General features: G+C 35.5%; 1 protein-coding gene across 1 annotated transcript in view; it reads left to right on the top strand.

The window, feature by feature from the left end:
• Positions 1–24,888, top strand: part of MROH9 (maestro heat like repeat family member 9) — a gene marked incomplete at both ends in the record, with an annotated part of 197,252 nt that overhangs the window by 116,650 nt on the left and 55,714 nt on the right. The window contains 4 exons of the mRNA XM_082612264.1: positions 8,829–8,908; positions 15,267–15,402; positions 15,977–16,063; positions 18,032–18,136. Coding sequence (XP_082468390.1) covers positions 8,829–8,908; positions 15,267–15,402; positions 15,977–16,063; positions 18,032–18,136 — 408 coding nt within the window. The remainder of the gene's footprint in view (positions 1–8,828; positions 8,909–15,266; positions 15,403–15,976; positions 16,064–18,031; positions 18,137–24,888) is intronic.

Below are 24,888 nucleotides of genomic sequence, written 5' to 3'. Positions count from 1 at the left end.
ATTGGGTCATTTGTAGAGATGTGGATGGACCTAGAGACTGTCATACAGAGTGAAGTCAGAAAAAGAAAAACAAATATTGTATATTAACGCATATGTTAATGCGTTAATCTAGAAATCTAGGAATCTAGAAAAATGGTACAGATGAACCAGTTTGCAAAGCAGAAATAGAGACACAGATGTAGAGAACAAACGTATGAATTGGGAGATTGGGATTGACATATATACACTAATATGTATAAAATAGATAACTAATAAGAACCTGCTGTGTAAAAATAAAATAAAGTAAAATTCAAAATGAAAAGAAAAAAATGTATTGGCTAATTTTACTCATTTACACTTTCAGAAGAATTTCAGACTGTGCTTGTGAAATTTCTCCAAGAATTTCTTTTGGCATTTGATTAGAGTTGTACTAAATTTATAGATTAGTTTATGGAGAATTTATTTAAATTATTGTCTTGTCATCAGGAACATGTTTTTTTCTCTCACTTACTTGAATCTTCAGTAAAGTTTTTTCTTCATGTATACCTTAAATATTTCTTAATCATTTACTTAAGGGTATTTTATAGATTTACAGTTATTGAGTGTAGATTATATGATTTGCAAATATTTTCTCTCAGTACATTGATTTTTTCCCCTTTCCTTAATTGTGTCTTTTGAAGAGCAAAAAGTTTTAGTATTGATCAAGTCCAATTTATCTTTTTTTTCTTTTGACTGTGCTTTGGGGACTATATCTAAGGAAATTTTGCCTAAACCAAAAGTGACAAAGATTTTCTCCTATGTTTTCTTCTAAAGGATTTATAGTTTTAGCTCTTAGATTTATATCTATTATCTATTTTGAGTTATTTTTGCATAGGTGTGAGGTAGGAATATAAATTCATCTTTTTGCATATAGATATCCATTATTCTATTCTTTTATTTTTAACATATAATCTCATACCATTATTGCAGAAGAATGTGACCTGCACAATTTCTGTCTCTGGGAACTTAGAGATTTTTTGTTTGTGAAGTGGATATATGATCAATTTTAAATGCTTTTTTAGTTTTACAAAAGTGCTATGTTTCCATTTTTTAAAATGATGCAATATAGATGAGTTTTTTAAAACACCACCATAAGAACAGCTATCATCAATTATGATTCCAGTCATTTCCCTAGGTTGCAAATCATTTTCTCCAAACAATAAAATCTGAGGCATAACTTACATTTTTTCTGGTATCCAGTATAACCAATGAAAAATCTGATCATGATCTGATTCTCTAGCTTTTGTCACCTGTTTTCTCTTTCTGGAAGCCTTTAAGATTTTTCTTCATCTTGGCTAGACTGAAATTTCATAAAAATAGTTTTAGGTGTATTTTTTATTCAAATATGTTAAGCACTTACTCATGTTTCAGTCTAAAGATTCCAGCCATTTATCTTTGAGAAGATCTTGCATTATTTATTGGAAAATGTTCTTCCTTATGTTTTCTTCATTCTTTCCTTCTGAGACTACTATTAGTTAGACATTGTATTGTGACATTTTAAGAAATCCTAAGATCTCATGGCTTTGATCTGAGACACATGAAAACATACTGAAGAATCAACTCAGGACAGAACCAAAGAGTTTCTCCTTGTGGATGGATTGAGGTGTGTGTATTAGTGATCTGGCACATCAGAATGCTCACTGACAAGACAGTTTAAATAATGCTCCAGGAGAGATTAATGCCTTAGGTATTCATATAATTAAAATGTACTTTTGTGGTTCATTCTAACTGCTATTGTTAAATGTCTACCCAATAGTAATAGTAAAAAGAAATGTGGAAGTTGTTTTAATGTGTGCATATTAACATAATCACTGAGCTAATACTCTCTATTTTGCCTTCAAGGATCACTAGACAACCTACTGAAATGTTTGTGGTTCTCCATGGGTTAGACTTGCTAAGTCAGTGTTATCACTTCCAACAACCAGATAACATTGACTAATGAAGATAAAAATAAAGACTTTTTCTGCCCATTAGAGATCTATTCAGTTAAAGGGGAACCTTTCGATACTGAATAGAGAAGCAGTTTGTTAATATGACCTATCCAGAATTATTAGTGTCCATAGATAACATAAATATTGTCAAAGTGGATAATAAAAGGCGTAACAGATGGCAAATTAAAGTCCTAGATGGACTGGGTAAAGCTGACTTGAAATTGTTCCAAAATAAGTGCCTGTTCTATAGGCCTTTCTAAAATGTGGGGATGAGGAAACAATGTCTGCATCACCAGCTGGCTAAACCTTATTATTTGGAATAAAAATTTTGTGCTTCAATGGATATCATAGAAGAGTTGTGAAGAATGTTTGTTATTACAATAATCCATTATGACCTAACTCAGAGGTCTAATCCAGGTCTAAACTAGGGATATATTAGAAAAAGGAGTTTTAAGTAGGCTTGGAAAAGTAAGAGAGTAACTAGGAATCCTCAACCTCTTGGACCACTGAAGTTGATGTGAACATGATGGTTTTCATCACCTATTCTGCTCAGGGTTTTTAAAATTATATTTACATACTAATAATACCATGTATTACTAGTTCTGAGGGTTTATACAATTATATTAAAAAGATGAAAGGGAAAGAAACCAGTAAGTTTTATCAGCAGAATTCTATCAGATATTGAAATGGATATTTATGAATATAAGGCTCCAAAGTAGGCAGTCACCAACAAGTTTTTGAATGAAGTCACATTGAGAATTGGACTTAAAACAACACCCTAGGTTCCAGAAGGTTGCCAAAGGGGAGGGAGGGTAGAGAAGGAAAGTACTGGGAGCCTGGGATTAGCAGATGTAAACTATTGTATATAGGATGGATAAACAACAAGGTCCTACTATATAGCACAGGGAACTGTATTCAATACCCTGTGATAAACCATAAATGGAAAAGAATATTAAAAAAAAGAATGTCTATATGTGTATAACTGAGTCACTTTTTTGTACAGCAGAGATTGGCACAACACTGTAAATCAACTATACTTCTATTTAAAAATAAAATTTAAAAAAACAACAACACACTACTAGGTTGATATTACTAAGCAGTGATATTGGACATACTACCTGGTTATGATGTCCATGTATACCTAAGCTTTAAAAAAGTTCCTCTCTTTGCTGTTCCCAATGAAAAAAAGTGGAAATCTTCCCCATTAAGGAAGTGAGAGATATTCGGGTCTCTGTGTTTGTAGAGGTTCTCTGCTTTTACTGTGATGCTATAAATTTTGAGTTATCTCAAGAGAGTATACCCTAGTGGCCATCAATAATAATGCAGCTCAACAGAAGCACTCTCTTCTCTGTTTGGGGTAGAGAAATCAAAGAAAGCACAAGGGGCAGAAATCCAGCAGAGAAAAATGATAAAGAGAAAGGTATAGGTCTCTAGGCATAGAATATCAAGTTTCAATGAGTATTAATATGTCACACCAGAATGAGTAAAATGACAAGTACTGTACCCAGCACACATGGTTCTGAAATGGAAACAAATGGTTTTGCCTCAATTATACAATCTCACTTTTTTTGAGAGTCTCACTTGTTGACTTTGGTCATGTAAAAAGGAAAAGTAAACTTGGGCTAGTAGAGTCTTTCTCTTTGTTCATTTGTGTCTGCAGATAACTGAGGACCTCACATCCAAATGTGAGACCTGAGCTGATTAGTCAGCATGATGACCTGCCAGTCTGGGTATCTACAGAAACCCTCTACTGAGCTACTCCCATCTAGGTCTCTAGTGGCTTTCATGTCTCAAATCCAAAGAATAATTTTCTTTTTCTTGTGTGACCTTTAAGCAGCATTTGATATTGATATTAGTCACTACTTATCTCTCTTTTTCCACTGCCAGTATTCTAATCCTAGTCTGTTACAACCTCTCGCCTCGGTAACGTTCTCTTGACAACAACTTTATCATATTCAATCAAATCTCTACAAAGCAGCCCTGTAATCTTGTCCCTCCTTCTATTAAATGCCTCCCATAGTCCTTTGAGATGAGTAGTAATCTTTATTACTCACAAAAGAGCTCACAAAAGGACCAGTGATTCAACCTTTCTGGCCCCATGATTTTCCACTCTCCTTACTCTCTTTGCACCATCCATGTGGTTTCCTTTCGTGTCCTCTGATACAGTGGTTCTCAATCCTGGCTTCATATTAGGATTATGTGTGGAGATTATAAAAAAAAATACTGTTGCTAGGGCCACACCTTCAGATATTTTGATTCACTTGTGTGGGGTGAAGTCTAGGCATTTGTATTTTTAGAAGGGATCCAAATGATTTTAAGGCTCAGTGAGGGTTGAGAACGGTGTCTGTAATGCAACAAACCCTTTCTCAAGTCAAGTCCTTAACCCATAGTGTTTCTCTGTTTGAAAAACTTCCTCTGCTCTCCTGACCCCCATAATCTCTAAGTTTGAGCTTAAAACTTCTTCAGAAAACAAATTTTCCTTGATACCCTCTGCTACTTTAGCTTCCCTTAATCATCCCTATAAATCCTCTTTTGTTGAATACTTACCGATTTCCTGTGTTTCAAATTTGCTTTCCCATGAGATTACTGGCAGAAATTATCTGTCTTGCCCCTGTTCTAACCCCACTGCTTAACACAGCACCTAGTACATAGTAGACACTAAACAACTATATGATGATCAACTGAAAATGTCTGCATCCTGGGGATTCAATCTTGCAGAGATATTATATTTAGTTCTTCATCTTTCCATAACAAGATTCGTGGTTGAGAGGGGAGATTTGTAAGGATGGCAAAGGATTTTTGATGATGGAAGTATGTATTTGGGGTACCCTCATGAGCCAAGATATGTTGATGCTAAGACCCTAAAATGTCTGGAGATTTGGTGAAGTAGGCCTTCCAGTAGCATGCAGAGATGAGGGCCCCACATCTCCCTGGAAAAGAACTTTCTAAGGAAAGACAGTGGAGGCACAAAACTAGTTTAAAGAGAATGATTAATTAGGAAAAAAAAAAAGGAGTAGGGCAATTCTATATAATATAACAGCACAGTAACTTTCTTTCAGGAATTTGTCCCACCGATCTTCCCCAGAGTTTAAGTCAAGCAAGGAATGAATATAAGAACAAGTAAAAACTGTTAAGAACTACAATACTGAGAGTGCACAGTGTAGTTACACTGGTTCTGGTGCTTTTTGCACTAGTAGAAAATAATTTAACTGGATTTGGGAGTAGGCAGTGAAGTTATTCTGGGTGTAGCCTTCACCTATCTCACTATCTGGCCTTGGCAGTGTTGGTAGGGACACAAGAGCATCAGCAACAGCAATCACGACCTTCAGTAAGGCATCAGCACAAGACAGAAAGCCTAAGAGGTAAGGGCATTGGATATTCATGCTCTCAATTCAGATGCCCCATCTCTCTGAACTTTTGACATTTTGCTATTATCAGAGAAAGGAGACATTCTAGTGAGCTAAGATTAAGGGAAAAGTTCAGACTCACATAGTATTCTAGAAGACCAAGTCCATGACTCCCTTTGAACATTCCCAGGATAGTTTGGGAATTACCAGAGGGAATTCAAATTCCCTCAGAATAATGATTATTATGATAATACCATTTTCTCCCTGGCTAAGGTGGCATAACAAAACACACATTATCCGTATGTGATTTGAAACATCTGAGATTTAAGAAACTAGTCAAGTTGGCACAACTCCAATTCTTCTGGCCAAGAATGACAAGTGATATTGAACAAAAAATGTCAATGATATAATAAGATATATATAAAAAGCAGATGGATAGTTTAGAGAACAAAGCCAAAATAATAAATATGGAAGCCTAAGGCCCACCAGACTGGCCCTAGAATCCAGTGTTATGAAATATATTACAAAGTACAGATTTCCAGGATTGTGAGCATTTTTTAAAATTTATTTATTTATTTATTTTTGGCTGCGTTGGGTCTTCATGGCTGTGCACGGGCTTTCTCTAGTTGTGGCGAGTGGGGGCTACTCTTCGCTGCGGTGCGCGGGCTTCTCATTGCAGTGGCTTCCCGTTGCGGAACACAGGCTCTAGGCGCACGGGCTTCAGTAGTTGTGGCACGCGGGCTCAGTAGCTGTGGCTCGTGGGCTCTAGAGCGCAGGCTCAGTAGTTGTGATGCACGGCTTAGTTGCTCTGAGGCATGTGGGATATTCCTGGACCAGGGCTCAAACCCGTGTCCCCTGCATTGGTAGGCAGATACTTAACCACTGCGCCACCAGGGAAGTCCCAGGATTGTGATGTCTTATCAGTTACTGCGGGTTTCCAATAAAGAGCCAGAGTGATTAAGGAGTCATTGAAAATGATATAAAAGAGAACTTATCCATATAATAGAAGTTAAAGCCAGAATGTTAATCATATCTCCCCAGAGGAGGCACTGAAGAATTTCTGGGAACGCTTGTGAGCATGTTATATATTTGAAACAGTAACAAAAAGCCTAATTGGGAAAAGCAGGTGAAATTCCTGGCTAAATCCTATAACTCCCTATACCGACACCACTGGAGAATCAGTCTGTACATGTTAGACAATCCTTACTGCTTATCAATGTGTGCACTGGCTTTTGGAATTAGATAAACATTAGCAGTATATACGGCACAGGTGAAAGCATGCTTATAACAAGGGAGGGATATTGCTGTAAATCAGTGAATCAACAAAAGATGTGATGCTAAAGTAATATGGGCAGAACAATAAACTGGTGATGGAGTTGTAACAAATTTGGCTCCATGAAAAGGAGAAATCCTAGCTAACAGAGGGGAAGCAGAGTTCCATGTTATTAAAGATTAACCTAATGACGATTATTACTGTACAAGCAAGCTACAGGCATAAAAACGGCTTCTCAATTCTGGCTGTACATCAAAATTTTCTGGAAGGCTTTTTTTTTTTTTTAATGTTGATGCTTGGTCTTGAATACAGACCTATTAAATCCAAATCTCTGGAGGTGTGGCCCAGGAATCAAAATCAATATTTTTTAACCCCTTAATGTACTGCCAATGTTGAGAATCAGTGCTTTAAATTTAAAGTGTTACAAATTAATTTCTAAGGACTCAAGCCCAGTTAGAACATATTCTATAAGAAAAGTTCCCATTGAAACAATACTGCCAAAGGATCATTGCTTATATCAAACAAAATGTTCAGTTAGTCACTGCCTAGAGAAACACAACTAGTAGATTTCTGGCCAAATTAAATGAAAGTGGTGACAAGGACAAAAATGTCTTTCCAAAATAGACCAATCACCATTATTCTTCCATGTCACAGTGAGAGTTGTCTGCCATATAGAAGATTCCATGCTCTCTAAGTAATAATAATGTGCAGTATGTTAATAAATAACATAGCAAAGAATTATTCTCTCAAGGTTAAGTAAAATCATGTTTGGTATCATTAGGAATCAATGCTAGATATGAATATAAATATTTTAGAGAAAGGAGAATAAGTCCTCTGAACCACTCAGTCTGAGCACAGCCCAGAGAAGAGGTGTTAGACAATGATCAGTGTGGTGACTCCCAGGAAGGTCATGGCAGGATGCTTATCCCTAGTGGGGAGATGCCATTTTTTAATTCAGATCCCCAATCAGGAAGTTTCTCTGACTCTCTCATCTGTTTGGGCTGGTTTACCATGGTACCAGAGAATGGGTGCCTTAAACAACAGAAATTTATTTCTCAGTTCTGGATGCTGGGAAGTCCAAGATCAAAGAATAGTAGATTCAGTATCTGGTGAGATTCTTCTTCCTGGGTTTCAGACAGCCATCCTTTCCTTGCATCCTCACATGGTGGAGAGAGAAATTGAAAGCAATCTCTCTTATGTCTCTTCTTATAAAGGCTCTAATCCCATCATAGGGGTTATCCCTCATGACCTCATCTAAACATAATCACCTCCCAAAGGCCCCACTTCCTAATATCATCACATTGGAGGTTAGAGTTTCAACATCGACATTTCTCAAAATTCAAACATGCAGTCCACAACACGATCTTAATAGACAGGCATATAGCTCTATCCATCAAGATTGCTCTTACACTCCACAGAGGCAGAACATAGAACCCACAGGGCACTCAATGCTGGAGTCAGCAAAGCAGCACTTAGCAAACAGAGAAGGGCTTTTTATTTAATGTGTGAAGTATTCAGGGGCAGTCATTTGCCATGCACTAGAGGAATAAATTCCCTTTGAAATACCATTATTATACAGCAGTACCTAAAAGAGAACTTGGAGCTATTTCAGAAATAGAGGCTGAGAATTTCTATAAACAGCATTAATAGGCCTAATACAAGAAAGTGACATTGCAACAGAGGTTTGCATGAACAAGAGTGGGATGCGCAGAAGAAAAGAGGTGCTATTCTATTAGGTCTTCTCCAGTTCTCCAACTTCTTGAATAAAGAAGTGGAGATTCTTAATGGAATCCCATGTATTATCATTTATAAATTTAAATAGTTATATTAGACAGCTATACATTGACCTGTACATGGTTCCCATTCTATAGTACTGTGAGTTTGGACATTTTTCAGTAAGACCTGATTTAAATCACCTTGCTGGTATGTTTATAGATAAGACTCCACACTGAGCAGATTGCACTTAATGGTTAGAGGGGTGTATAGGAGGGCACCTGGTAAAGAGCATTCCTAATAAATTTTTGTCTGGAAATGATAATTATATAAGCGCAGTGGTTGGCTGTAAAATGCCAGCATTTAATATCACGCATAGGTTTAAATTACAGTTTGTCTGGTCTCAACACTTCTATAAACCCTTGGGCTTATATTTCAAGTCCAATTTGGTCCCTTTGGTTTCTGTAAAAGACAGAATTACACATGATGTCATGAGCCCCACAGGTCTGTCATCATTGATTCTTTTCTCTCTCCTGGTACTTACAGGCACAAACAGCTGCCAGCCTATGGGATGCATACGCAGGCCTGTTAAGTAATCAAGCCATGATCCTGGCCATGAACTCCAGGTATAATAAGCTTTAATGCTCTCATATCACTGATTGAATACCTTTTTAAAAATGTAATAAATACATATCAAAAATATGAGAAATAAAAAGTTACTCCAAATTCCACCACCCTAATTCAGCAACTATTAGTTCTTTCTTTCTCACGTTCTTTTAAATCTCTCTGTATTGCATGAATAGGCAGATCATCTAACTACTGCAGAATCATAAGCAGGTTGCACATTCAATTTTCTATACTACTTTTCATTTTTGCTTTGTCTTAATTTTTAATTTCTCTGTAAAATCATATTTTCATTTTAATGGCAATGGAATATTCCCAAATTTTGACATTTTCTAAATTATATTATATTTTACCAACATTATGATAATCATTCTGGTACGTAAAAGATTGTATCTGCTCTGAACTACTTCCTTGAGATACCATTCTGAAAGTGAGGTTCCTGATTTAGGTGACAGGCAGCCATGAAAATACCTTGCTGTGGGGGAATCCTCACTGGTCAACAGCTTCAGCTGCTGCCTGTATAGATTTACCAGCAAGTGAGGTGTCACTTCCTGTAGGCTGATCTCACCAATGACCCAGAATGGTAGGACAAATAACTCAAATGGGTGACTTCAGCTTGAGGGATCGCCATCAGCCAAGCTGAACCCTCCTTGGAACTTGCTGTGGTCCAAGACTCTTCCTACCCTATTCCTCCTCCCCTCCTTCTCTTGGAAATCTCTTGTACTTCTAATCCTGTTTTGGCATCTGCTTCCCCTGAACCCAAAGTAATGCAGATGAGATGAACCTTCTTAGAGCTTTTGATTGTGTCCACTTGTTTTCCAGAAGAACTGCACTTATTAATAAGTGTTTTGTCAAAGGCTAGTCGCCTAGAAGAGACTCATACATGTATACATAGATCCATATAAACAAAATTTGGCATACTGTATTATATTATTTTACAGGGTTCATGGAAAGGCAGACCCTGGATTAGAATCCCCTTCTCCATATTTTAATTTAATTTTTTGGTCTACTTAAATGTCTTAAAAATCTCCCACATAATAGTTTTTCCTTTATTCTTTAAAATTTGTTATAGATTTTGCTTTTCATATTTTGACCAAGTATAATTTGGTACATAAAGATTTACATGTGTTATACCTTCATATATACCTGTATAATTTAATAATATAAATAAATTTTATTTGTTACTGTTAAACTCATATAATAGCTTACTTCTTTTTTTGACTAATTTAGTCTTTATTAATTATTATTTAGTTTCTGCTTACTCTTTTGCTTGTCTTTTTTTTGTTGCTGTTATTGGAGTATAGCTGATTTACAATGTTGTGTTAGTTTCAGGTGTACAGTAAAGTGAATCAGTTATACATATATCTACTCTTTTTTAGATTCTTTTCCCATATAGGCCATTAAAGATTATTGAGTAGAGTTCCCTGTGCTATACAGTAGGTCCTTATTAGTTATCTGTTTTATATATAGTAGTGTGTATCTGTCAATCCCAATCTTCCAATGTATCCCTTTCCCCCTACCCCTCGGTAACCATAAGTTTGTTCTCTACATCTGTAACTCTATTTCTGTTTTGTACATAAGTTCATTTGTACACTTTTTTTTAGATTCCACATATAAACAATATCACATGATATTTGTCTCTCTTTGTCTGACTTACTTCACTCAGTATGACAATCTCTAGGTCCATTGATGTCACTGCAAATGGCATTATTTCATTCTTTTTTATGGCTGAGTAATATTCCATTGTATATACATATCACACCTTCTTTATCCATTCATCTGTCAATGGACATTCAGGTTGCTTCCATGTCCTGGCTATTGTAAATAGTGCTGCAATGAACATTGGGGTGCATATATCCTTTTGAACCATGTTTTTCTCCAGATATATGCCCAGGAGTGGGATTGCTGGATCACATGGTAGCTCTATTTTTAGTTTTTTAAGGAACATCCACACTGTTCTCCATAGTTGCTGTATCAATTTACATTCCTACCAACAGTGTAGGAGGGTTCCCTTTTCCCCACCACCTCTCCAGCATATACTGTTTCTAGATTTTTTGATGATGGCCATTCTGATTGGTGTGAGATGATACTTTATTGGAGTTTTGATTTGCATTTCTCTAATAATTAGTGATGTTGAGCAGCTTTTCATGTGCTTTTTAGACATCTGTGTGTCTTCTTTGGAGAGATGTCTATTTAGATCTTCTGCCTATTTTTTTGATTGGGTTGTTTTTCTGATATTGAGCTGCATTAGATGTTTGTATATTTTGGAGATTAATCCCATGTCAGTTGCTTCATTTGCCAATATTTTCTCCCTTTATGAGGGTTGTCTTTTCATTTTGTTTATGGTTTCCTTTGCTGTGGAAAAGCTATGTTTAATTAGGTCCCATTTGTTTATTTTTGTTTTTATTTTCATTACTCTAGGAGGTACATTGAAAAAGATCTTGCTATGATTTATGTCAAAGAGTTTTCTATGTTTTCCCCTAAGAGTTTTATAGTATCCAGCCTTACATTTAGGTCTTTAATCCATTTTGAGTTTATTTTTGTGTGTGGTGTTAGGGAGTATTCTAATTTCATTCTTTTACATGGAGCTGTCCAGTTTTCCCAGAACAACTTATTGAAGAAACTGTCTTTTCTCCATTGTATATTCTTGCCCCCTTTGTCACAGATTAGGTGACCATGGGTGCTTGGTTTTATCTCTGGACTTTCTATCCTGTTCCATTGATCTATATTTCTGTTTTGTGCCAGTTATCATACTGCTTTGATGACTGTAGCTTTGTAGTATAGTATGAAGTCATGGAGCCTGATTCCTCCAGCTCCGTTCTTCTTTCTCAGGATTGCTTTGGCTTTTGTGGTCTTTATGTTTCCATACAAATTGTAAAATGTTTTGTTCTAATTCTGTGAAAAATGCCATTGGTAATTTGATAAGGATTGCACTGAATCTGTAGATTGCTTTGGGTAGTGTAGTAATTTTCACAATATTGTTTCTTCCAATCTGAGAACATGTTATATCTCTCCATCTGTTTGTGTCATCTTTGATTTCTTTCATTAGTATCTTATAGTTTTCTGAGTACAGGTCTTTTACCTCCTTAGGTAGGTTTATTCCTAGGTATTTTATTCTTTTTGATGTGATAGTAAATGGGATTATTTCCTTGATTTCTCTTTCTGATCTTTCATTGTTAGTGCATAGGAATGCAAGAGATTTCTGTGCATTAATTTTGTCTCCTGCAACTTTACCAGATTCCTTGATGGGCTCTAGTAGTTTTCTGGTAACATCTTTAGGGTTTTCTATGTATAGTATCAATGTCACCTGCAAACAGTGACAGTTTTACTTCTTCTTTTCCAATTTGGATTCCTTTTATTTCTTTTTCTTCTCTGATTGCCATGGCTAGGACTTCCAAAACTATGTTGAATAATAGTGGTGACAGTGACATCCTTGTCTTGTTCCTGATCTTAGAAGAAATGCTTTCAGTGTTTCACCATTGAGAATGATGTTTGCTGTGTGTTTGTCATATATGGCCTTTATTATGTTGAGGTAGGTTCCCTCTATGCTCACTTTCTGGAGAGTTTTTATCATAAGTGGGTGTTGAATTTTGTCAAAAACTTTTTCTGCACCTATTGAGATATTATATCATTTTTATTCTTCAATTTATTGATGTCGTGTCTCACACTGATTGATTTGCAAATATTGAAGAATCCTTGCATCCCTGGGATAAATCCCACTTACTTGATCATGGTGTGTGATCCTTTTAATGTGTTGTTGGATTCAGTATGCTAGTATTTTGTTGAGGATTTTTGCATCTATCTATGTTCATCAGTGATATTGGCTTGTCATTTTCTTTTTTGTGATATCTTTATCTGGTTTTGGTGTCAGCGTGATGATGGTGTCATAGAATGAGCTTGGGAGTGTTCTTTCCTCTGTAATTTTTTGGAAGAGTTTCAGAAGGATAGGTGTTAACTCTTCTCTAAATATTTGATAGAATTTGCCTGTGAATCCATCTGGTCCTGGACTTGTGCTTGGTCTATTCATATTTTCTATTTCTTCCTGGTTCAGTCTTGGAAGGTTGTACCTTTCTAAGAATTTGTCCATTTCTTCTAGGTTGTCCATTTTATTGGCGTATAGTTGCTTGTAGTAGTCTCCTATGATTTCTTATCTTTTAAATCTTTTTTTTAACTTGCCATTATACTATTATTTCTCCTTTTCCTTTTTTTTATAATGTATTTATTTTGTTTATGTCCTTCATGTCTTTGGTTGTATTTTTAGTCCTTTTAAAATCTTAAATTATATGTTTAGTTTATTGTTTTTCCCTCATTTTAAATAAGAAAAAAATCTTGACAGTATTTAAGTACTTTGAATTTTCTAATTTTTAAAATAGACTTCTCATTGTGATTAGAGAACAAAATATATATCCTTTTATATTTTGAAACTTTCTATGGCTAAGTATATGGTAAATATTTGTCAGCATTCCATGATTATCTGAAAAGATAATCCTTGTTATCTCAATTAATACAATTTATACCTCCTTATTAATTATATTAAAGGTCTCTCCTTTTGCAGAATTTTTATTTTTATCTACCATATACTAATAATTGAATGCTTAATCATCTCCTATATCTGTGTGTCTATTTCTCCTTATACCTTTAATAATTTAATAATTTTTCATAAAATTATTATATATTTTAATAATTCTGTTTAATAATTTTTCAATTTTGTTTCTATGTGGTTTGAGAGCTTTTGTATTAATAACTATGTCTTTTATTATTTTATAATAATTGCATATATCTCTCTTAATACTCTTTCATTTGTATTAGACTTGTATCATATTAATATAGCCCTCCTGATTTATTTCTGATCATGTTTAATATAATTTTCCCATGCTTTTATTAGGAGGCATCTACTTTCCTTTATTCAATTGTGATTCTTGAAATTATACTTGTAAAAATTTTGCTTACTGATCTTACATAATACTTATTGCTTCATAATAGGAAGAAATAAAACATTTTCAAGAAATATTTTAGCACATTTGGCTTACCTCTACTCACTTCTCTAATATCTGAAAAAAAACATTTCACTAAAAAATTTAACAAAAGCATACAGTAATTTGTGAGGGATGCTTATTCTTTCTTCTCAAGTTTCTTTCTATACCACCTGGTTATATATCTTGGAATATAAGAAAGGCTTTACACTGCCATTCTTATTTCTAAGATGTCATTTTTTTGTAAAACACATTAGTAATTTAATACTTGTTCTTTTGAAAACCAATTACATGTAGCCCAAAAAATAATGTATACTTGCTGATAATTGCCAATGTTGACCTATATATTTACATTGGACTTTCTTCAGTATCACCAATATCTGACTCTCAACCTTCTTCACACTTAAAAAGTGAAGATTCTTTAGTCCATCAGCAGTTATGAATGGCATCAGAGTATCACACTACTTTCCTAATCCTAGTTCATGACATGGACCATTTTAGCATTTTTAGGACTGGCAATATGATTTCAAAGTACATTAAAAGACACTATTTTCTATTTTATCAAAATATTAATTTTGCATTTTTCTAAACAAAATCATATATCTCTAGAAACCTACAACTGAAAATACTACTGGAAGCTTTTGATAGGTAGCTGTTCAGAGTCTGAAAATCCACTGGAGCCCATGAATAAGTCAAATCAATCTTCCCAAGATTTGAAAATTATCTTATATAATCCAAGAAATGCCATTTCAAACAATAGATATCAGATATTTAGGTCTTCTTCTCTAGTAGAGGAAAAAGATTCTGAGTTCAGCACAAGATTTCCTACCTTACCAACTATATTACCATCCTTTTTTAAAAAAAAATATTTTTAACACAAAAAAATCAGGAGGCACTGTTATCCAGGTCACACTTATTGAAGGAACAATAGCTGTGTCACAACTTATCTTTTTAGCTGCTGTTGGGAAGGTTTCTTTTGCCATAAATTGGAAGATGTATCCCAATATCAGAAACATTAAATGTAAGAAACATAGTATCATGGACTAGAGAAAATGTGGCAATAATATATTTCAACTACCTAAATCTCAGCATGGCTTTATGGGCTTGGCTGGGTAGGTAACCACCCTTTACATTATTATGTCTATGCAGAAATATATTATGAACTCTAAATAACAGATTATAAATGATTTTTACCAAAAAATATGATTCCTTTATATTTAAAGCACCATTGTTATTTTTACACTAATATTTAAAACCCATGTTATATAAAGCCGAAAGTTGGGCCTCATTTTGTAGTACACTGTCTCTTAAACTAAGAAAAAAACCACTAAAGTTAGGTTGTATCTGTTCTTTCCTCAATTTAATAATTATACCTTTTTCTTGTCAGCTTCGTGGACCCCTTATCGCAATATGAAACTCAACTGAAAATAGTAGAGTTGTCCTTTAAAATGGCATTTGCTATACCAAGTCTTGACAAAGTGAAAGAAATTGGGAAGAATGAGGATGACCAAGAGGACCTGGAGGTAAGACTTGCTTCCTTTAGTCATAATGAGATATCATCATGCACTACAGCAATCCCACAGAAAGTCTGTCCAAATGTTGTAATCTTTGTTTTCCCCTTCATTATTTTTAGATCTAATAGATAAACAGCATATTCTAGCACTAATCTCTGTCCCTGGACTCCTTGTGAATTCTATAACCCATGGGATTTAAAGGATTGTATAGGATCTATAGGAACAAATGGGTGAAGAGATTTTGGTTAATTTGTTTGACAAAAACAGCAAGTTTACTGGCAAGTGCTGCAAAGAAGGAAATAGGAACTAAGAAAAGCGGAGGTAGGAAGAATCCTGTAGTAAGATCAGCAACATCTGTGGTTTTTATTTCTCAGCATAGCTACACAGTTCACTTGCCCTGCAAGGTATTAAAGCAATTCATGGCATATTGTATTGAATGAGGTCTCATCTCCAGAGCTACCTCTCTCCTTTCTTACCTTCAGTTTATGGGGAGAACTCAGGACCCCAGGATGCAAAACTATAGGTGTTGGTAAAATTTTATCTAAGGCTGGCTGGCTGGTTGTGCATATTTCTTGTTTTTCAGAATTTATACCAAGCTATTTTAAACATATTTGAGGACACTCTTCTGATCTTAGTGGCTAAGGACCTCTACAAACTGCAAATCTTAAAGGTAAAAGGAAAATAAGTAGTCTCATTTTCTTGTCATAAATCTAAAGGGTATACTATATTTTACTTATTATTTGCCATACTTACATCTCCTTCAAGTATTTGGCAACTGAAAAATTTTCTTTACCTTTCAGAATGTGTCATTGTCTCCCAAATAAAATCACTTCCTTTTATTTGAATTACAGAGACACAATTTTAAGAATCCAATTTTGGGAGAATGGCAACAGACACTTAAGAAGCCAAGGGTTATGTAGCAATGTAAGAGTAAACACAATACGGGGTAGCAGAGCATACGATGATTGGCCTAGACCACCTTCAGGTCCACCTAACAATGAGCCATATTTTGATAATATCTATATGCATGTTCTTCCATAACAACCCTGGGCTAGGGAATCCCATGAGCATCCTATCTTCATGGACACCATAGTATCAAAGGAAGTTCTAATAACCATCCATAACCCTACTTTTCACATCCAAGATTTCACTGTGTTTTTAATGTGCCAGGCAGAGACAGAGACTGATCTGGACATTTTATGACCTTTAATTTTGCATTTTTAACATGATGGCATCAGGAGGAAGCTGTCTGAAAATACTGAGAAACTAGATTTACTTACTGTACCATGAGAATCATGGGATTTGCAAATCATAAAATACATTCAAGGGAAGAAGCAGAACTGGTATATATGAAGATTAGGAGAAATGCGGGGGATAATAAAATATACTGAGGTAACTTGTGCCTAATTTTAGCCAAATATTTTCCATGCATTTAAAACATTTTAACCTCACAATCCTGTAAATTGGTTATTACCCCATTATTACAACCCTCTCCCCATGTGTGTTCTTTCTACCAACCTAGGCTGCTTATTGAGGATTTACTCTATGTCAGGCACTAAGCTGAATACTTAATATATGGGTTTTTTAATTTAATCCTTAAAATAACCCTATGAGAAAGTTAAAATTATTTCTCTCACTTGCAGATAAGGAAATGGAAGCAGAGAGAGGAGAAATAATATGTGTGCATCTAATGAGTAGAGGACCTACTCTAACTTGGGAGCCTGTTACTTAACCACCTTGTTCTTATACCTACCACATCTAGAAACTCCCCTGATCCTCAAAAAGAGCTGACCCTCACTCCTGGAAAAGGAATAGGCTGAGCCCCCTGAGATTTAGAGACTCTTCTGTCCTAGGAAACAAACTTCAGAACAGTTTTACACAATGGGAGCAAGAGAAGGGGATGAGATTTGGCCAACCACTGGCATAAATACTAAGGACTCCAACAATCTGTCTTAAGAAGTCTACTAATGGTGGTTAACATGTAAGGCATATGCAGTCTTCTTCCTTCCTTAAGGTTGTAAATATGTCCCTGCATCTGAGGATTTAGAACAAATAGGTAGAAGCTACAGCAAGACAGACCATATTTAGCAATGAATCAAAATTGGCAAGAACTTTCTCATCGAGCTGGCTCCAGGAATATACTCTAAACCATGAGTCAGAAAATATCTGGATGGTAAATTTACAGAGGCAATTCTGGGATAAAATGACATTTCAGGATCAAATAACATTTGATTCTTTTTTAAAACTGCAAATCAGATCCTATGGCTTTAAAAAAAGAGAGAATATGTATTTTGAAAGAAAAAGAGAAGGAGAAGCAGCTGATGATAATCAGCCTCACAGCCTCCTGTTAAACTTTTCATGATGCCTGGCAAAGTGACTGTTATAGTGGATATTAGTAAATACTTGTCAGATGGAATTAAATAAAATAAAACCCAGGTGTAGCTATATAGCAGATGAAGTATACTAGACAGTAATATACCAGCTTATTGTCATATTTTTAAAATAAATATAGGATAGGTGTGAAACCATTGGGAGGACATGGGGAAACTTGTGACTTGGTGTAGGTGGTGATCAGAAGAAAGGGACCTGTGGAAATGGAAACACCATGGTTCCAGGATAGTTCTTGTGTTTTCAACAGGAAATGGCTGTGTGGATGAGAGAAGATAATTTGTACATGCAGGAGAGAGCCATGGTGATCATCAGCAGAGTGCTAAGCTTTGCATCCAGGAAAGCCAAGAAATATGTAAGTCACAGAGTAATCGTGCCACTTGCTTCTGAAGACTGCATTTCCGCAGTGCTCCTTTCCAAGTCTTGGGTCTAGAGAGTGTTAGATGCCTGCTTTGTATTATCATACTAGTAGGTTGGGATCCTGGGAAAGGAATGAATATCCTACATGACTTTATGTTAGTTAGAGCAGAGTTTCTCAATTGATTAAGATGCCTCATGCTTTCCACAAACAGTATGAGTGTGTCAAAACCAGGCTTTTGCTGACTCTCTGGATTCTCCTCTTTGGACCACAATCAATGTTTATTTGTAAACTTATAAATTCTTCCATCCTTACTTTCCTTCTTATTTCTCTTTTTCCTAGAATATTTTTAAACCACCATTTATTTTAAATGTATAACAAGTAATTCTTGAGTACTTTCATTGTAAAACATGCTAAAGACATAGCAGAAGTCCTTCTTTACTATCCTCTCCACCCCAGTCTCACCCCTAGCCACGTCTGTGTGATGTGTGTCCTGCCAAACAGCTACATACACATACAAATATACATGCACACGGATATACATAGCTTTGTTACTTAGTTTTTCTTTACTAAAGTTACATCATATTTACATATGGTTCTGCAATTTGATTTTTTCACTGAACAGTATGCCCAACAGATACTTTCATAGATTTGCTTCATTATTTTAACTACAGATTATATCTTAGAGTGTTGATGTATTATGATCTACTTAACTATTCTTCAGTTGATGAACATTGAGGTATATTGTGGGTTTTTCTACTTCAAACAATACAAAAATGGTCATCCTTTTGCATGTATGTGAGTATGTACTTAGAAATGCTATGAAAAATAATAGGCCAAAAAGTATGAATAGGTTAAAACTTAGTAATGCACAATTGTCCTTCATTCTGCATTCCTGTGAATATTAGAGTGCCCATTTCCTCAACCTTCACAAACACCTGGATATTATCAGACTTTTTAACCGTTGCCTTTCAGATGGAGAACAAATAGGTATCTCATAATTGCCAATATTTACTGAGGTTTTCTATATTTTGAATAACACTATTGCCTGCCTTCTAAGAAGCCTCAGACTATCTCTGAACATTTTTCTCTCTTATGGATACTGTGTTTTCAGTCTCTGTTCCATAACTCACCCTTCACTGTGATTTTTAAACATACTCTACTAATTGTATATCTGATTGCTTAAATCAGTTCAGGAGTTCAGTATGAAGGGGGTCAGAAACATGCATTTGTGACACTTTCTTCATGTATCCATTTCTAATACTTGTACAGTCTCTAGACATATTGAGACGAAAAGCCTAGATCAGCCTTATAACATAGCGGAATTTTTATTATTTTATTTAAAATAAACTTTGGGAGATAAACCCATGCACTTATGGTCACCTAATCTATGACAAAGGAGGCCAGAATATATAATGGAGCAAAGATATCCTCTTCAATAAGTGGTTCTGGGAAAACTAGACAGCCACATGTAAAAGAATGAAATCAGAACACTCCTTAACACCACACACAAAAATAAACTCAAAATTGATTAAACACCTAAATGTAAGGCCAGACACTATAAAACTCTTAGAGGAAAACATAGGCAGAACACTCTATGACATAAATCACAGCAAGATCCTTTTCGACCCACCTCCTAGAGTAATGAGAATAAAAACCAAAATAAACAAATGGGACCTAATTAAACCTAAAAGCTTTTGCACAGCAAAGGAAACCATAAACAAGATTAGAAGACAACCCACAGAATGGGAGAAAATATTTGCCAACGAAGCAACTGACCAAGGATTAATCTCCAAAATATACAAACAGCTCATGCAGCTCAATATCAAAAAAAACAAACAAACAACTCAATCAAAAAATGGGCAGAAGACATAAATAGACATTTCTCCAAAGAAGACATACAGATGGCCAACAAACACATGAAAAAATGCTCAACATCACTAATCACTAGAAAAATGCAGATCAAAACCACAATGAGGTGTCACCTCACACAGGTTACAATGGCCATGATCAAAAAAATCTAGAAACAATAAATGCTGGAGAGGGTGTGGAGAAAAGAGAAACCTCATGTATTGCTGGTGGGAATGTAAATTGATACAGCCATGATGGAGAACAATATGGAGATTCCTTAAAAAACTAAAAATAGAACTACCATATGATCCAGCAATCCCACTACTGGGCATTTACCCAGAGAAAACCATAATTCAAAAAGACACATGCACCCCAATGTTCATTGCAGCACTATTTACAATAGCCAGGACATGGAAGCAACCTAAATGTCCATCAATGGAGGAATGGATAAAGAACATGTGGTACATATATATAATGGAATGTTACTCAGCCATAAAAAGGATTGAATTTGTGTCATTTGCAGAGACATGGATGGACCTAGAGACTGTCATACAGAGTGAAGTAAGTCAGAAAGAGAAAAACAAATATCATATATTAACACATATATGTGGAATCTGAAAAAAAAATCTTATTTACAAAGCAGAAATAGAGACACAGACGTAGAGACAAATGTATGGATTCCAAAGGAGAAAGGGGGGTGGGATGAATTGGGAGACTGGGATTGACATATATATACTATGTATACTATGTATAAAACACATAACTAATGAGAATCTACTACATAGCACAGGGAACTCTATTCAATGCTCTGTAGTGACCTAAATGAGAAGGAAATCCAAAAAAGAGGGGATAATTGTATACATATAGCTGATTCACTTTGCTGTACAGTATAAACTAACACAATATTGTAAAACAACTATACTCCAATAAAAATTTAAAAAAAGAAAGTGAGAAAAAGCCAAAAACTAAATAAATAAAATAAGCTTTGGAACATAATACAATTTACTTACATGGGAAAATACAGTCCATGATGTTCTTTGCATCATGCTAATTCCCCATCTCAGTGTCCAAAAGAGAGACTGAGTGGCTTGTTTTAAATATTCTGATTCTTTGGCCTGGGAAGTCAGTCTCCCTCTATTTCTGAGATGGTTTGGAATGTCCATTCAAATGGACACAAAATTTTGCAAGTGAGGCTTGAGATTAAGTGTAGCTCAACACTCCAGTCTGTTTTCTGTATAGTTCCTAATATGCTTTATATATTCATCACGTATTTGATGGAGATTATTCACATGCTTCTCTTTGTACTTCAATACACATATATACTTTCTATTTATATATCTAGTGTATATTTATATACTAGATATATACTATATGTGTGTATATATATATATATTCTAGTGAGTTCTACTCAGGTAGCAGGTATGACATTTGGGGGTTTCATCTTCTGATAACACCTCTACTCTCTTTCAATTAAAGTTGTAAAGTTCATTCTCCCCAGCACATAGCCCACATTTCAACTGTGAAACAATAAATGTGTAAATTCATATGTACAGCAGAAGGCTCTCATAAATTGTTGAGGGTCCCTGAGCTATAACAGACCTTTGAGAAGCCAAGTGGTTAACATATTCCTCTGTTCTGCAATGCTTGCTGAGTGCCACCAGGTGGAAGCACACCAGCATTTTCCAGAAGGTGGGAACTAAGCTAGCCTCAACCAGCTTATCACAGTCATGGAAGCATAAATCTTAACTAAGTTAATTTTCTCTTTAAAATAAGATAATTAAGATAATTATCTTATAAAGATAAGATAATTATCTTCTGAAGATAATTAAGTCAGTGAAATTAATGGAGATGGGGGAACAAATACATAAAACAATCAAAAATATTATTAATAAATTAAAAGCTAAACTACCCACAGGCAAGGTCTGTGTATCTCTATATCTGACACACCGTAAATAATAAATGAAGATTTGTTCTGCCATTTTCTATCTAAATGTAGCTACCTATTCTGTTCTCAGGTTCTGGCCTTTCATTGGATAAAAACTATTTTCTTCATAAATTACCCTAGCCTATGTCTTCCAGACTCTCAGAGGCCCTTGAACAATAGTTTCATTTGTATTCTACCAGAATTTACAGTGGTATTCCTCTTATATGACCTGTGTGCCCATCAGGGTGAAGAAACTGCTACACTCAAAGAATATTTGTCCTTTCAATTAAACTGTTAATTTCCAAATGGGTGAAGAAATGTGAGCTAAACATGTCATATTATCTCATTAACAGATTTTTCCTAGGTTTGTTCCTTTGGCACATCAGCATTTGAAAGACAGGTGGAAGATTTCCAGTCAAAGCTAACAGACTGTCCACATGTCTATCTCCTCCCCCTCCACAAAATGATAGTAATAAAATTTGTTAAATGTTGCCATTGAAACAAAGAGAATTAGTAATGGGTTCTCAGTGGGCTAGTGATGTCAGCAAATTTCTGCATGACAGAATAGATAGAAGATGGTAACTGATAAAGTCTGGCAGGGGAAGCTGAAAGGCAGGGGCATGTGAACATTAGAATGGAGGACAGCTGAAAAGGGAGGGAGTATCCCTATGGAACCCTGAAGAGTCTGGAGCTATGGAAGCCCAAGTGATGATGAAGAGTGGGAGGCAAAGGAAAGCTGAAGACATACACATGCACTGAAAAGACTCATAGAAAGTTTATACAGAAGGATCTATAGTGCCTCCCATCCCCGTTTACACACACACTCTATATTCCACAGGGACATGAGTCCATTGGTAGGTAAAATTTGAGGACATTTTTCTCAAAACAATTGTAAATTCCCTGAGACAATCATCTTAGTTCTGTTGTTTAGATACACTTCAGCATGACCCCAGCCTACCCACCCAACTACTCTAAAGCCAAGCCCACCAGTTGACAAGACTTGCTCACATACAAACTCCCACCAGTGGCATCACCTCCTTACATATGACTAGACAACCAAGAATTTGCCAGACATTTGAAAAAACCCTCCAAATACAAGAGATAGCCCCAGGTAAATAAAGAGAACAAAAATGATTATCAAAAATAGATAATTCTGAGTACAGATGAGAATTTAGTCTCAAAAGGAGTAGAGAGGACATATTTATATGCCAAAAGGAAATATAACTAAAAATGAGTATAGCCTATGCACTGATTCATCACAGCAGGAATAGATAGGCAATGTCCCAAAGTGACATTAGAACTGAAGCAGAAGTCCATTGTTTACAGATGTACAGCTGACTTCCAAAAGAAGCAGCTAAAAAACTTAGAAGTGGTTGCTTCTGGAATTTAGCACCTAAAACTGTCATAATTATTAAGATAAGGAACTGGAGAGGCCAGATGTACACAGAAGAAGGAATCCAGTAAGAAAGGGCCAGAAAACTAAGCAGAGCCAGAAAACTTAGACTTAGGAACAAATACAGAGAAGCTACTTTTCTCCAGGTCTTAACTCTTTCCTTCTTTCAGCACTTTAGATAGATTTTCTAAAAAAGCAGGACTATACTGTATTAATGTTCCCAAAGTCTTGTGTTTGAGGGGGTGTGACTTGGTTGGCACACTTCTGAAGGGACTGTGCAGGGCATAATCAGTGTGCCCCATGGTTCACACAGCTTTATTCCTCTCTTGGCCTGTCCTAGGTCAGGTCTCCCCTCCTCCTCAAACATGCTATGCAATCTAGACATGGCCACACCTACTCTGCTAGAGACACACATCTAGACAGACCTGCTAAGAATTACACATCCACAAGTTCATGAGAAGGGATAATCAGAGAGAACGCTCAAGGCAAAAACTATTAACACAATAAAACTTTAAAGCCAATCCTCTGTAAATGGTCCCCAGGTCCAGTGAGCTAAGCTGTGAGAAGTACTCCCCTGGTTCTACGTACTTTTGCTATAAAGGTCTTTGCCATAGACATCTTTGTAGCATAACTAATTGGCCGTAAGGCAATTTTTTCATAAAAGATAAAATAATGAAAAATAAAAGAGGGACATTATAAAGGTCATAATGAAACATGAAAAATTAGTAACAAAATTAAAAAGGCTTTCTTGAGAAATACAATTTAAATATTTACATACAATTTAAATATTTTTAAATTGTGTGTAAATTCGTGGCAATCCTGCCAAATAACTGATTTTATTTTGTGGGTTGTACTTAAGCACTCGTCTTTGAAGTCTTTCATTCATAATATGTTTTTTGCTTTTTGATTCACCTCCTCATTCAGCATGATAGTTTTCTTTTTTGCTAAAATTTCTTCCTTCATTTCATCCTTCATTCCAAATACCAGGATGCATATTTCTAACTGAGCTTTGTATTGAGTTATAAAAACCTCTGCACTGTCTTTTGTTCCTGGCATCTTGCCACATGTCTGTTCATAGATGTTCCAAAGTTCTATGGGCAATGTGGGTTCAACTCTGCACCTCTGAGACCCTTAGCCTCTTTCTCCTCCAATGTAGTGTGCTTCAAAATAAGAAACCAACTCTTGGGGCAAATCATTGTCATCTCTCAGCTCAATAAAGCCAACAATAAAATGGCTAACTGAAAGAAAGTCTAACTCATTTCAACCAGTTGAAACCAAAGTGTCAAACCAAACAGTCTACTAGTTATTTTATCTTTCACAGCAAAATTGCCTTACAGACAATTAGTCATGTATTAGAAGGGTTTGCAGCAAAAATGCTCATGGCAAAGATGTTTATGGCAGAGAAGCTTGTGGCAAAATACAGGACACATACTCATACTCCTCCATCATGCCCAACAGGGAAACAGAACACTTTCCCCTTTTCTCTTAAACCCATAATGCAAAGGTGGTTCTTAAAATCTTGCCATTTGATAGAAAAAGAAATTTGGAATGCAAACCAAAAGAAGAGAATAGCCAGGGGAA

This window comes from Mesoplodon mirus, assembly GCF_964341445.2.
Source record: "Mesoplodon mirus genome assembly, chromosome: 3".
In the NCBI taxonomy this organism is placed as follows: Eukaryota; Metazoa; Chordata; class Mammalia; order Artiodactyla; family Ziphiidae; genus Mesoplodon; species Mesoplodon mirus.
The sequence above is the reverse complement of the archived record's forward strand: the minus strand, read 5'-3'. Positions and strand labels throughout refer to the sequence as shown.